This window comes from Hypanus sabinus, chromosome 7, assembly GCF_030144855.1.
Source record: "Hypanus sabinus isolate sHypSab1 chromosome 7, sHypSab1.hap1, whole genome shotgun sequence".
NCBI classification, from domain to species: Eukaryota; Metazoa; Chordata; class Chondrichthyes; order Myliobatiformes; family Dasyatidae; genus Hypanus; species Hypanus sabinus.
This window is the reverse complement of record NC_082712.1, coordinates 181467903-181484093: the sequence shown is the minus strand read 5'-3', so window position 1 is coordinate 181484093 and position 16191 is coordinate 181467903. Positions and strand designations below refer to the sequence as shown.

Sequence of the window (16191 nt, the reverse complement as noted above, 5' to 3'; positions counted from 1 at the left end):
GATAATCTTGTAACACAGTTACAGATTGACATGCATGACGTTGTGGGCATCACTGAAACATGGCTGAAAGATTATACAAACCCCATTTCCAGAAAAGGTGGGATATTTTCCAAAATGCCAATAAAAACAAAAATCTGTGATATGTTAATTCACATGAACCCTTATTTAACTGACAAAAGTACGAAGAAAAGATTTTCAATAGTTTTACTGACCAACTTAATTATATTTTGTAAATATACAAAAATTTAGAATTTGATGACTGCAACACACTCAACAAAAGTTGGGACAGAGTTAAAATAAGATTGAAAAGTGCACAGAATATTCAAGTAACATCAGTTTGGAAGACTGCACATTAAGTAGGCTAATTGGTAGCAGGTGAGGTATCATGACTGGGTATAAAAGTAGCGTGCATCAAAGGCTCAGTCTTTGCAAGCAAGGATGGGTTGTGGCTCACCCCTTTGTGCCAAAATTCGTGAGAGAATTGTTAGTCAGTTCAAAAGGAACATTTCCCAACGCAAAATTGCAGAGAATTTAGTTCTTTCAACATCTACAGTACATAATATTGTGAAAAGATTCAGAGAATTCAGAGACATCTCAGTGCGTAAAGGGCAAGGTCGGAAACCACTGTTGAATGCGCGTGATCTTCAAGCCCTCAGGCGGCACTGCCTAAGAAACTGTCATGCTACTGTGATAATTATAGCCACCTGAGCTCGGGAGTACTTTGGAAAACCATTGTCACTTAACACAGTCCGTCGCTGCCTCCAGAAATGCAACTCGAAACTGTATTACGTAAGGAGGAAGCCATACATCAACTCTATGCAGAAATGCCGGCGAGTTCTCTGGGCCTGAGCTCATCTCAGATGGACCAAAAGACTGTGGAACCGTGTGCTGTGGTCAGATGAGTCCACATTTCAGCTAGTTTTCGGAAAAAACGGGCATCGAGTTCTTCGTGCTAAAGATAACCATCCTGATTGTTATCAGCAAAAGGTACAAAAGCCAGCATCTGTGATGGTATGGGGGTGCATCAGTGCCCACGGCATGAGTGAGTTGCATGTATGTGAAGGTACCGTTGACTCTGAGGCGTATATTAGGATTTTAGAGAGACATATGTTGCCATCAAGGTGGCGTCTCTTCCCGGGACTTCCATGCTTATTTCAGCAGGACAATGCCAGACCACATTCTGCATGGGCTAAAACAAAGTGGCTTTGTAGACACAGAGTGCGTGTGCTTGACTGGCCTGCTGCCAGTCCAGATCTAAATCCTATTGAAAATGTATGGTGCATCATGAAGAGGAGAATCAGACAACGGAGACCACGGACTGTTGAGCAGCTGAAGTCTTAGATCAAGCAAGAATGGACAAAATTTCCAATTGCAAATCTAATACAATAAGTATCCTCAGTTCCAAAACGATTAAAAAGTGTTATTAAAAGGAAAGGTGATGTAACACAATGGTAAACATGCCTCTGGCCCAACTTTTGTTGAGTGTGTTGCAGCCATCAAATTCTAAATTTTTGTATATTTACAAAATACAATTAAGTTGGTCTGTAAAACTATTGAAAATCTTTTCTTTGTACTTTTGTTAGTTAAATAAAGGTTCACGTGAATTAATATATCACAGGTTTTTGTTTTTATTGCATTTTGGAAAATATCCCAACTTTTCTGGAAATGAGGTTTGTAGTTGGGAGCTTAGCATCCAAGGATAAATATTGTATCGAAAGGACAGGCAGGTAGGCACACGGGATGGGATGGTTCTGTAGGTGAAAAACTGAAATCTAATTAGGTAGAGGTGGCATAGGATCAGAAAGTATAGAATTGTTGTGGGTACAGCTAGGAAACTGCAAAGGTAAAAAGACCCTGATGGGAGTTATTTACAGACCGCCAAACAATAGCAAAGATGTGGTCTACAAATTACAATGGGAAATTAAAAATGCAAGAGTAAACCTAGAAATTATCGGCCTATAAGTTTGACGTCAGTGATGGGTAAATTAATGGAAAGTATTTTTAGAGATGGTATATATAATTATCTGGATAGACAGGGTCTGATTAGGAGCAGGCAACATGGATTTGTGTGCAGAAGGTCATGTTTGACAAATCTTATTGAATTTTTTGAAGAGGTTACTAGGAAAGTTGACAAGGGTAAGGCAGTGGATGTTGTCTATATGGACTTCAGTAAGGCGTTTGACAAGGTTCCACACGGAAGATTAGTTAGGAAGGTTCAATTGTTAGGTATTAATATTGAAGTAGTGAAATGGATTCAACAGTGGCTGGATGGGAGATGCCAGAGAGTAATGGTGGATAACTGTTTATCAGGTTGGAGACCGGTGACTAGTGTTGTGCCTCAGGGATCTGTACTGGGTCCAATGTTGTTTGTCATATACATTAATGATCTGGATGATGGGGTGGTAAATTGGATTAGTAATTATGCAGATGATACTAAGTGGCATTGTGGATAATGAAGTAGGTTTTCAAAGCTTGCAGAGAGATTTAGGCCAGTTAGAAGAGTGGGCTGAAAGATGGCAGATGGAGTTTAATGCTGATAAGTGTGAGGTGCTACATTTTGGTAGGAATAATCCAAGTAGGACATATATGGTAAATGGTAGGGCATCGAAGAATGCAGTAGAACAGAGTGATCTAGGAATAATGGTGCATAGTTCCCTGAAGGTGGAATCTCATGTGGATAGGGTGGTGAAGAAAGCTTTTGGTATGCTGGCCTTTATAAATCAGAGCATTGAGTATAGGAGTTGGGACGTAATGTTAAAATTGTACAGGCATTAGTGAGGCCAAATTTGGTGTATTGTGTACAGTTCTGGTCACCGAATTATAAGAAAGATGTCAACAAATTAGAGAGAGTACAGAGGAGATTTACTAGAATGTTACCTGGGTTTCAGCACCTAAGTTACAGAGAAAGGTTGAACAAGTTAGGTCTTTATTCTTTGGAGCATAGAAGGTTGAGGGGGGACTTGATAGAGCTATTTAAAATTATGAGGGGGATAGATAGAGTTGATGTGGATAGGCTTTTTCCATTGAGAGTAGGGGAGATTCAAACAAGAGGACATGAGTTGAGAGTTAAGGGGCAAAAGTTTAGGGGTGACACGAGGGGGAACTTCTTTACTCAGAGAGTGGTAGCTGTGTGGAACAAGCTTCCAGTTGAATTGGTAGAGGCAGGTTCGATTTTGTCATTTAAAAAAAAATTGGATAGGTATATGGACAAGAAAGGAATGGAGAGTTATGGGCTGAGTGCAGGTAGGTGGGACTAGGTGAGAGTAAGCATTCGGCATGGACTAGAAGGGCCAAGATGGCCTGTTTCTATGTTGTAATTGTTATATGGTTATATGTCAAAAGGACAATGATACGATAGTCAAGAGAGATTTCAATATGCAGGTAGATTAGGAAAATCAAATTGGTGCTGGATCCCAAGAGAGGTAATTTGCAGAATGCCTATCAAATGGTTTTTCAGAGCAGCTTATGGTTGAGTCCACTAAAGGGATCAGGTATCTGGATTGGGTGTTGTGCAATGAACTGGAATTGATTAGAAAGCTTAAGGTAAAAGAACTTTTAGGAGATATTGATCATAATATAATAGATTTCACCCTGCAAATTGAGAAGGAGAAGCTTAAATCAGATGTGGGAGGCTAATCCAAAAGGTTAAGATGCATGGGGTCTGCGGCAAATGGGCTATTTGGATTCAGAACTGACTTGCGCATAGATAACAGGGGGTAGTGGTTGAATGAACTTGTTCCATCTGGAGGTCTGTAATTAGTAGTGTTCCGCAGCGATCTGAGCTGGGACCTCTGCTGTTTATGATGTATATAAATGACCTGGATGAAAATGCAGATGGGTGGGTTAGGTAGATCCCAAAGTAGTACTCTAAAGGCAGGATAACACAACCATTGCTAAGAAGAGAAGTCAAAGCCAACATAAAAGTCAAAGAGAAGGTATTTAACAGAACAAAAATTAGTGGGAAGTTAGAGGATTGGCAAGATTTTAAAAAACAACAGAAGCTAACTAAAAAAGTCATAAATAAGGAAAGGAGTGAACATGAAGATAAGCTAGCCAATAATATTAAAGAGGATACCAAAGGTTTCTTCAGATACATAAAGTGTAAAAGAGAGACAAGAGTAGATATTGGACCGCTGAAATGATGCTGGAGAGATAGTAATGGGAGACAGGAAATGGCAGACAACACAATGGTGCAGCATAGTGTGGAAGACATTAGCAGTGTGCCAAAGGTCCGTGAGTGTCAGGGAGCAGGAGTGAGTGCCATTGCTATTACAAAGGAAAAAGTGCAAGGGAAACTCAAAGGTCTTAAGGTAGACAAGTCACCTGGACCAGATGGACTACATCCCAGAGTTCTGACAGAGGTTGCTAAAGAGATAGCAAATGCATTGGTTATGATCTTTCAAGAAACACTTGACTCTGGCATGGTTCCAGAGGAGTGGAAGATTGCAAGTATCACTCCACTCTTTAAGAAGGGAGGAAGGCAAAAGAAAAGAAATATAGGTCAGTTTATAGATCATGCTAAGCTCAGTGTTGGAGTCTATTATTAAGGATGAGGATTCAGGGTACTTATAGACTAATGATAAAATAAGTCAAAGTCAGCGTAGTTCCTGTGAAGGGAAATCTTGCCTGACAAATCAATTAGAGTACTTCGAGGAAGTAACAAGCAGGATGGACAAAAGAGAGGCATTGGTTGTCATTTACTTGGATTTTCAGATGGAATTTGATAAGGTGCCACACATGAGGCTGCTTAACAAGATAAAATCTTATGGCATAACAGAAAAGATACTGGCATGGATAGAAGAATGACTGATAGGCAGGAGGCAGCAAGTGGGAATAAAGGGGGCCTTTTCTGGTTGGCTGCCGGTGGTTAGAGGTGTTCTTCAAAGGTCAGTATTGAGGCATTTCACAGAAGAATAAGGGGGGATCTCATTGAAACCTTACTTTTCACATTGTTGGTCAATGATTTAGATAATGGAATTGATGGCTTTGTGGCAAAGTTTGCTGATGATACGAAGATAAGTGGAGGGGTAGGTAAAGCTGAGGAAGCAATGCAATTGCAGCAGGACAGACGTATTAGAAGAATGCGGAAAAAAGTGGCTGATGGAATACAGTGTTGGGAAGTGTATGATAATGCATTTTGGTAAAAGGATCAACAGTGTGGACTATTATCTAAATGAGGAGAAGGTTCAAACATCAGAGGTGCAGAGGGATTTAGGGGTCCTCGTGCAAAGCTCCTAGATAGTTAATTTACAGGTTGAGTCTGCGGTAAAGAAGGCAAATGCAATGTTGGCATTTATTTCAAGGGGAATAGAATATAAAAGCAAGGAGATCATTCTGAGGCTTTATAAGACACTAGTCAGACCGCACTTGGAGTGTTGTCAACAGTTTTGGGCCCTATATCTCAGAAAGGATGTGTTGTCATTGGAGAGAGTCCAGAGGAGGTACACGAGGATGATTCCAAGAATGAAAGGGTTAACATATTAGGAGCATTTGGCAGCTTTGGGCCTGAAGAATGCAGAGAGATCTCATTGAAACTGACGGAATATCGAAACTACTAGATAAGGTGGATGTGAAGAGGATGTTTTCTGTGATGGGGGTATCCAGAACTAGAGGGCGCAGCCTCAAAATTGAGGAGTGACCATTTAGAACAGAGGTAAGGAGGATTTTTTTTTTAGGCAGAAAGTAGTGAATCTGTGGATTGCTCTGCCACAGACTGCAGTGAAGGCCAAGTCCATGGGTATACTTAAAGCGGAAGTTGAAAGTTTCCTGATTGATTAGGGCATTAAAGGATATGGCGAGAAGTCAGATGTAAGGGTTGAGTAGATTCTAGGATCAGCCAAGATGGAATGGCAGAGCAAACTTGATGGACCGAATGGCCTAATTCTGCTCCGATGTCTTATGGGACTTGGGAATCCTTTTGCAGGATTTCTTAACGGTTAATTTGCAGGTGAGGAAGGCAAATGCGATGTTAAAACATAGAACATATAAATCTATAGCACATCACAGGCCCTTCGGCCCACAATGTTGTGTGGACCTTGTAATCTATTCTAGAGACTGCCTAGAATTACCCTACTGCATAGCACCCTATTTTTCTAAGTGATGTTAGCATTCATTTTAAGAAGACTAGAATATAAAAGCAAGGATGTAATGTTGAGGCTTTATAAGACACTGGTGAGGCCTCACTTCGAGTATTGTGACCAGTTTTGGGCCTCTTATCTAAGAAAGGATGTGCTAACATTGGAGAGAGTTCAAAGGAGTTTCACAAAAATGATTCCAGGATTAAAAGACATTATACGATGATCATTTGATGACTGGGCCTGTACTCAGTGAAATTTAGAAGAATAAGGGGGAAATCTCATTGAAACGTATAGAATGTAGAATGACTCAATAGAGTGGATACAGAGAGGATTTTTCTTAAATTGGGAAATTTAAGACCAGTGACACAGCCTCAGAATAGAGCAGTGTCCATTTAGTGTGGAGATGAGGAGGAATTTCTTTAGCCAGAGAGTGGTAAATCGGTTGAATTCATTGCAATGTACAGCTGTGGTGGCCAAGTCATTGGTTATATTTAAGCCAGAGGTTGATAGATTCTTGATTAGTCAAGGCATGAAGGCAGAATGCAGGAGGTTGGGTCTGAGAGGAAAATGGATAAGCCATGATCAAATGGCAAAGCAGATGGGTCAAATGGCCTATTCTGCTCCTGTATCTTATGGTCCAATAACAATATTTTTCTTTTTGTATTCTTTAGGGGATGTCTTGTACCAACACTTCTCCACTTGTGGTGGCAACCAGAGCAAAGGAGGTAATGTTTCAGCTAACCAACATTTGCTGAGCCAGCATTCTATTTACACGGTACCTTCTGTCACCCACAAGGTGTCATAAACTGTGGTTTCTGTTACCAGATTAGGGAATAAAATTGTTTTGAAAACAGCAGCAAGAATCAATCACCCTGGCCCTCATCTGATCTATCTTTCTCTTCCCAGCTGACCTGAGACATGGAGAAACACAACAGTGAAATAACCCGTTGGGCGTATTGAGTCTGTACCCGACTGAATTGGTGACCATTGAGACTGTGCCAGAGTCTGTACCTGCTGAATCTATTCCCATCGAGACCGTCCCATTGAGTCAGTACCCACTTAATCTGTGCCCACCGAGACTGTACCTGAGTCTGTACTCACTGAATCTGAGCTCATCAATAATGTACTCATCGAGACTGTTTCCATTGATTCTGCACCCACTAAGACTGTCTGAGTCTGTACCCATTGAATCTGTGCCCAGTGAGATTGTGCCTGTCCATATCCACTGAGCCTTTTTCTGAGTCTCTACCCACTGAGACTGTGTCCATCGAGTCTGTACCCACCGAGACTGTGCCTGAGTCTCTAACCATTGAGTCTATTCCCACTGAATCTGTGCCCGTCAAGATTGTGCTTGAGTCTATAGCCACTGAGCCCATGCCATCAATTCGGTACCCACCAAGACTGTACCCACAGAGTCTGTACCCACTGAACCTGTACCCATCGATTCTGCACCCACTGAGACTGTGCCTGAGTCTGTAACCACTGAGTCTGTACCCTTCGAAACCATACCCACTAAATCTGTGCCCACCAAGTCTGTGCTTACTGGGACTGTACCCATCAGTACTATATCCACTGTGCCTGTGCCCATTGAGTCTGTGCTCATCAAGACTGTACCCATCCATTCTGTACCCACCAAGTCTGTGCGCATCACATCTGTACCAATCAAGATTATGCCTGCTGAGTCTTTACCTGCCAAGGTTGTACCCATCAAGACTGAACCAATAAATCTGTGCCCACCGAATCTGTACTAACTGAGACTGTACCTACCAAGACTGTGACCGCTGTGTCTGTGCACACCGTTCCTGTGCCCACTGAATCTATACTTGCTGAGACTGTGCCCAACAACACTACACCCACTAAGCCTATACCTGAGTCCTGACGAAGGGTCTTGGCCCAAAACGTTGACTGCTCATTTCAACGGGTGCTGCCCGACCTGTTGAGTTCCTCCAGCTTGTTTGTATGTGAAGCCTAAACCCACCCATCCTGTATCTGCCGAGTGTCTGTCCACTGTGTCTGTGCCCGCTGAGTCTGTGTCCACCGTGCCTGTGCCCCCTGAGTGTGCATTCACTGAGACTGTACTCATTGTATCTGTACCCAAAGAGACTGTGCCCTGTGTGACTGCACCCATTGATTCTGTCTGCCCAGTCTATACCCATTGAGTCTGTGCCTGTACTGTCGGTGCCCATTGAGTCTGCATATCATAACTGTGCCCACTGAATCTGTAATCACCAAGACCCTCTGTGTCTGTACCCACTGAGACTGCGCCTGAGTCTGTGACCAGCAAGACTGTGTCCGCCCAGAATACCCACCGATTCAGTGCCCATCAAGTCTGTGCCATCAAGCCAGTGCCTGCCAAACTTGTGGATGGTGAGACTGTACCCATCGCAATGTATCACTGCCTGTGCCCACTGCATCTGTAACCACCCAGTCTATACTCACTGAGAAATTGACCAAGCCTGTACCCACTGAGCCTGTGTCTGTCAAGTCTGTACCCGTTGAGACTGTACGCACTAAATCTGTGTCTCTGCCCCCAAGTCTGTGCCTACCAAGATTGTACCCACCATGCCTATGCCCACTGAGATGATGCTCACTGAATCTGTACCTGCTGAGAATGTGCACAGTGACATTGTACCTACCAAGACAATACCCACCCATCCTGTATCTGCTGAGTCTGTGCCTGCTAACACTGTGCCAGTGACACTGTACCTGCCAAGATTGTGCCCAGCAATTCTCTGCCAGCCTAGTCTATACCTCAAGTTTGAGCCTGCTGAGACTGTGTCCACCAACACTGTACTCATCAATTATTTCTCACCATAAGTGCTGCCTGTCCTGCTGAATTCCTTCAGCATCTGCAGAATCTCTTATGTTTATTATCATTATTATTTTTAAAATATTTTTCTCAGCTCAAGTTGGTAAAACCTGAGTGCAGGCTTAGCCAAGCACCATCATTTCTGCAGAAAAACAGGACCTCCAGGGTAGTAATCTCTAGATTACTGCCTATAACATGTACCAGTGAGGGCAAGAATAGGATGATTTGACAGAAGATTTGAAAGATAACATGCAACAGAGATTATAGAAAGAACAGGCAGGAGATGAGGCTTAATCAAAGCCAATGGCATGAGTTGACAAACTCAGCTGCAGATTGGCAAATATGACATTGTGGCCATCTCTGAAACTTGGCTAAAGGATGGCTGCCATTGGGAGGTGAATGTTCAAGGATATACGGTGTATCAGAAAGATAGGTCAATAGGCAGAGGGGGTGGTGTGGCTCTGTGTATAAGAAATAATAATAAATCATTGGAAAGAGATGACATGGGATTGGAAGGTGTAGAGTGTCTATGGGTTGAGTTAAGAAATAGCAAAGGTAAGAGGACCCTAATGACAGCTGTATACAGGCCTCCAAATAGCAGCCGGTATGTGGATTACAAGTCAAGTCACTTTTTATTGTCACTTCGACCATAATGAGACAATGTTTTTCAAGACCATGGTGTTAGATGACACAGTACAAAAACTAGACTGAACTACATAAAAAAACAACACAGAAAAAAAACTACACTAGACTACCGACCTACCCAGGACTGCATAAAGTGCACAAAACAGTGCAGGCATTACAATAAGTAATAAACAAGACAATAGGGCAGTAAGGTGTCAGTCCTGGCTCTAGGTATTGAGGAGTCTGATAGCTTGGGGGAAGAAACTGTTATATAGTCTGGTCGTGAGAACCCAAATGCTTCGGTGCCTTTTCCCAGACAGCAGGAGGGAGAAGAGTTTGTATGAGGGGTATGTGGGGTCCTTCATAATGGTGTTTGCTTTGCGGATGCAGCGTGTAGTATGAATGTCCGTAATGATGGGAAGAGAGTCCCCGATGATCTTCTCAGCTGACGTCACTATCCGCTGCAGGGTCTTGCGAACCGAGATGGTGCAATTTCCGAACCAGGCAGTGATGCAGCTGCTCAGGATGCTCTCAATACAACCCCTGTAGAATGTGATGAGGATGGGGGGTGGGAAATGGACTTTCCTCAACCTTCTCAGAAAGTAGAGACGCTGCTGGGCTTTCTTTGCTATGGAGCTGATGTTGAGGGACCAGGTGAGATTCTCCGCCAGGTGAACACTAAGAAATTTGGTGCTCTTAACGATCTCTACCGAGGAGCTGTCAATGTTCAGCAGGGAGTGGTCGCTCCGTGCTCTGCTGAAGTCAACAACCATCTCTTTTGTTTTGTTCACATTGAGAGACAGGTTGTTGGTTCTGCACCAGTCCGTTAGCCGCTGCATCTCCTCTCTGTAAGCTGACTCGTTGTTCTTGCTGATGAGACCCACCACGGTCGTGTCATCGGTGAACTTGATGATGTGGTTCGAGCTGTGTGTTGCAGCACAGTCATGGGTCAGCAGAGTGAACAGCAGTGGACTGAGCACACAGCCCTGGGGAACCCCCGTGCTCAGTGTGATGGTGTTGGAGATGCTGCCTCTGATCCAGACTGACTGATGTCTCCCAGTCAGGAAGTCTAGAATCCGGTTGCAGAGGGAGGTGTTCAGGCCCGGTAGGCTCAGTTTTCCAATCAGTTTCTGTGGAATGATTGTGTTGAATGCTGAACTGAAGTCTTTGAACAGCATTCAAACGTACTTGTCTTTTTTGTCCAGTTGGGTTAGGGCCAGGTGGAGGGATAGAAAAGACAAGTCAGAAAGGCAATGTCATGATAATCATTGGGGATTTTAACGTGAAAGTGATTGGGAAAACTAGGTCACTACTGGACCTCAAGAGAGAAAATTTGTAGGATGTCTAAGGGATGGCTTTTTAGAACAGCTTGTTGTTGAGCCCACTAGGGGATCGGCTGTACTGGATTGGGTATTGTGCAATGATCTGGAGGTGATAAGAGAGTTTAAGGTTAAGGAACCCTCAGGGAACAGTGATCACAATATGATCGAGTTCACTTTGAAATTTGAGAAGGAAAAAATAAAGTCCAATGTGTCAGTATTTCAGTGAAATAAAGGAAATTACAATGGCATGAGAGGGGAACTGGCTGAAGTTGACTGGAAAGGAACATTTGCAGGAAAGACAGCAGAGCAGCAATGGCTGAAGTTTCTGCAAAAAATGAGGGAAGTGCAAGACAGATATATTCCAAATAAGAAGAAATTTTCAAAGGGAAGGAGGACAAATGAAGTCGGAGCCAAAGTAAAAGCAAAAGAGAGGGCATACAAGGAAGCCAGAACTAGTGGGAAGACAGAGGATTGGGGAGCTTTTAAAAACTTGAAGAAGGAAACTAAGAAGGTCGTTTGGAAGGAAAAGATAAATTATGAGAGAAGGTGGCAACTAATATCAAAGAAAATACTAAAATCTTTTTTAAGTATATAAAGACTAAAAGAGAGTCGAGGGTAGATTTAGGACCAATAGAAGATGACGCTAGAGATATTGTAAAGAGAGATGCAGAGATGGCAGATGAACTGAATGTGTATTTTGCATCAGTCTTCACAGTGGAAGAAGTCTGCAGTATACCGGGCATTCAAGAGTGTCAGGGAACTGAAGTTTGTGCAGTGAAAATTATGACTGAGAAGATGTTAAGGAAGCTTAATGATCTGAGTTTGGATAAATCTCCTGGACCTGATGAAATGCACCCTCTGGTTCTGAAGGAAGTAGCTGCAGAGATTGTGGAGGCATTAATGATGATCTTTAAAGAATCGATAGATTCTGGCATTGTACTGGATGACTGGAAAGCTGCAAATGTTACTCCACTATTTAAGAAGGGTGGGAGGCAGCAGAAACAAAACTATAGACCTGTTACCCTGACATCAATAGTTCAGAAGTTGTTGGAATTGATTGTTAGGGATGAGATTACAGAGTACCTGGAAGCACATGACAAAATAGGCCAAAGCCAGCATGGTTTCCTGAAAGGAAAATCCTACCTGACAAACCTACTGCAATTCTTTGAGGAAATTACAAGCAGGGTAGACAAAGGAGATGTAGTAGATGTGGTGTACTTAGATTTTTAGAAGGCCTTTGACAAGATGCCACACATCAGGCTGCTTACGAGATAAGAGCCCATGGAATGACAGGGAAGTTACTAGAGTGGGTGGAGCATTGGATGGTCATCAGAAAACAGAGTGTGGGAATAAAGGGATCCTTTTCTGGCTGGCTGCCGGTTACCAGTAGAGTTCCGCAGGGGTCAGTGTTGGGACTGCTGCCTTTTACGATGTATGTCAATGATTTGGACTATGGTATGAATGGATTGTGGCTAAATTTGCCAATGATACAAAGATAGGTGGAGGAGAGGGTAGTGTTGAGGAAACAGAGAGCCTGCAGAGAGATTTAGTTTAGGGGAATGGGCAAAGAAGTGGCAAATGAAATACAATGTTGGAAAGTGTATGGTCATACACTTTGGTGGAAGAAATAAATGGGCAAACTATTATTTAGATGGGGAGAGAATTCAAAATGTAGAGATGCAAAGGGACTTGGGAGTCCTTGTGCAAGATACCAAAAGGTTTGTTATATTATTATATATAACAAGACCAAAATTGTTATATGATTATATGGTTATAAGGTTAACCTCCAGGTTGAATCAGTCGTGAAGAGGGTGAATGCAATGTTGGCATTCATTTCTTGAGGTATAGAATATAAGAGCAGGGATGTGATGTTAAGGCTCTTTCAGGCAGTTGTGAGACCACTCAGAGTATTGTGTGCAGTTTTGGGCTCTTTATTTTAGAAAGGCTATACTGACGTTAGAGAGGATTCAGAGAAGATTCACAAGAATGATTCCAGGAATGAAGGGGTTACTATATGTGGAATGTCTGGCAGCTCTTGGGCTGTATTCCCTGGAGTTCAGGAGAATGGGGGTGGGGTGGCATGATCTCATTAAAACATTCAAATGTTAAAAGGCCTGAACAGGTTAGATATGGCAAAGTTATTTCCCATGGTAGGGGATTCTAGGACAAGAGGGCAAGACATCAGAATTGAAGGACATCCTTTTAGAACTGAGATGTGGAAAAATTACTTTAGATGAAAGGTGGTGAATTTGTTGCCACAAGCGGCTGTGGAGGCAAAGTCATTGGGTGTATTTAAGGCAGAGATAGATATGTTCTTGATTAGCCAGGGCATCAAAGGGTATGGGGTGAAAGCAGGGGAGTGGGGATGACTGGAAGAATTGGATAGGTCCATGTTTGAATGGCAGAGTAGACTCGATGGACCGACTGGCCTCTACTGCTCCTATATCTTATGGTCTTATGAATGCGTAGCTGAGGAACTGGTGCAGGGGGCAGGGGTTCACATTTATGTATCACTGGGATCTCTTCTAGAGAAGGTACGACCTGCACAAAAGAGATGGGTTACACCTGAACCTGAGGGGGTCCAATGTCTTTGAAGGCAGGTTTGCTGGAGTTGCTGGGGAAGGTTTAAACTAATTTGATAGGGGGATGGGAACCGGAGTGATACTGCTGAGGATGATGTAGTTGATTCATCAACAAAGGCAATGTGTAGTGAGACTCCTAGCAAGGTGAGACAGAGGCTGATGATACGGCACGATTGCAGTCAAATGGATGAGTTACAATGTTAAAGGCGGACAGCATTAAAGAAGGTGAACACAGGACTAAAAGTGTTATATTTGAATGCATGCAGTAAGCACAATAAGGTAGATGAACTTGAAGTACAGTTACAGATTGGCAGGTACAATGTTGTGGGCATCACTGAATCATGGCTGAAAGAAGATTATAGCTGGGAGCTTAATGTCCAAGGATACACATTGGATGGGTATGTAGGCAGAGGTGGTGGCATGGCTCTGTTGATAAAATGTGAAATCAAATCATTAGAATGATTTGACATAGGGTTGGAAGGCGTTGAATCTTTTTTTATATATTTTTTATTCAATTTTTAAGATAATTACATAGAATGAATGGAATAATGGAATAATATAGCAGCCCTCCCCCCTCCCCTTAAACCTTCCCCTCTTAACATCCCTATCTAAATAAAAGAGAAAAAGAAAGAAGAAAGAAAGAAAGATTGCCTGGATATCGGAAGATCCCCACATGCTCCATGGAATTCATTATAATTAATATATTTATTTATTTATTTCCCCAAATGGCTAATAACTTTATCTTCAAAGGGCCTATATATTTAATCCTATCTTTTGTAAATAAGGATGCCAAATTTTCAGAAATATGTCATATTCAGATCTTAAATTATAAATAATTTTTTCAAGTGGAAAGCAGCTAAAAAATTCATTATTCCAGCGGTCCATAGTTAAGTGTGAATCTGATTTCCAAGTAACTACAATAACCTTTTTGGCTACTGCCAATGCAATTTTTATAACTTTTTTCTGATATTTGTTCAATTTAAATCTCAGTTTTATCCCTTCAATATCACCTAGTATAAATAATATTGGGTTATGTGGAAGTTGTATTCCAATAATTTGTTCCAATAAAACTCTTAATGTGTTGGTGCGTGGCCTAGTGGGCAAGGCATCAGACTAGTAACCTGAAGGTCACTGGTTTGAGCCTCAGCTGAGGCAGCGTGTTTGTGTCCTTGAGCAAGGCACTTAACAACACATTGCTCTGTGACGTCACTGGTGCCAAACTGCATGGGTCCTAGTGCCCTTCTCTTGGACAACATCGGTGGTGTGGAGAGAGGAAGGCCTGCAGCTTGGGCAACTGCCGGTCTCTCATACAAACCTGCCCAGACACAGATCCATGGTCTCTTGAGACCAACAGATGCCACCACCAAAACTCTTAAATTTATCCAAAAAGGTTAAATTTTAAAACAAGACCAAGTAGAGTGTAAAAAAGTACCAATTTCTTGATTACATCGAAAACATTGATCAGATAAATTTGGGTTTAATCTATTTATTTTTTATGGTGTAAAATATAATTGATGTAAAAAATTGTATTGTACTGATCTAAGTCGGACATTTATTGTATTTGTCATACTGTCAAGGCATAGTCTTGACCAACTTATTTCATCAATTTTAATATTCAAATCAGTTTCCCATTTTTGTCTTGACTTATGAATTCCTTGTTTAATTGTCTGTTTTTGAATCAAATTGTACATACAAGAAGTAAATTTTTTAATTTTTCCTTTTTAAATTAAAATTTCTATTTCATTAGGCTTCGGCATTAACATTGTTTAACCCAGTTTATCTCTTAACTAAACCCTTGATTGGAAATAACAGAAAAGAGTGTTATTTAATATTTTATATTTATTCTTTAATTGATCAAACAACATCAATTTACCTCCTTCAAAACAGTCACCTATGTATCTAATCCCTTTTTGAAACCGGTTATATAAAAGTTGGTTATCCATTGTAAAAGGAATGAGTCTATTTTGAATTAGGGGTCTCTTTGCTAATAAAGATTTCTTATCTCATCGTCAACATTTATCTTATTCCATAAATCAATCAAATGTTTTAATATAAGAGATTCTTTCTTTTCCCATATCCATTTGGATTCCCATTTATATATAAAATCTTCTGGTATATTTTCTCCTATCTTATCTAACTCTATTCTAATCCATACCAGTTTATCTTCATCAAAAAAATATGCAATAAATCTAAGTTGATTTGCTTTATAATAGTTCTTAAAATTTTGTAGTTGTAACCCTCCTAGATCAAATTTACATGTCAATTTTTCCAACGATATTCTTGACATCTTACCTTTCCAAAGAAACTTCCTCACACATTTATTCAACTCTTGAAAAAACTTCTGCGGTAGTTGTATTGGTAATGTTTGAAATAAATACTGTAATCTAGGAAATATATTCATTTTTACAACATTAACTCTACCTACTAATGTTATTGGTGACATCATCCATTTATCAAGATCTTCTTGAATTTTTTTCAATAATGGCAAATAATTTAATTTATATAAATTCTTTATGTCGTTATCAACTCTTATACCTAAATATTTTATACCATTTATCGGCCATCTAAATTGAGTTACTAATCGACATTGACTTTAATCTCCTTTAGCAAGGGGTAAAATTTCACTTTTATCCCAGTTTACTTTATACCCTGATATTTTCCCATATTCTTCCAATCTAAAAGATAACTAATGCAATGGGTTTGTTAGATAAATCAGAACATCATCAGCAAATAGACTTATCTTATATTCCTCCCAGTTAACTTTAAAGCCCATAATA

At 41.1% G+C, this 16191-nt stretch overlaps 1 protein-coding gene across 2 annotated transcripts in view; it reads left to right on the top strand.

Annotated features, from left to right (window-relative positions):
• LOC132397457 (uncharacterized oxidoreductase YjmC-like) overlaps positions 1-16191 on the top strand; it is a 106420-nt gene that overhangs the window by 46840 nt on the left and 43389 nt on the right. For both annotated transcript variants that reach the window (XM_059976278.1, XM_059976277.1), the window contains exon 5: positions 6749-6802. In XM_059976278.1, coding sequence (XP_059832261.1) covers positions 6749-6802 — 54 coding nt within the window. The remainder of the gene's footprint in view (positions 1-6748; positions 6803-16191) is intronic.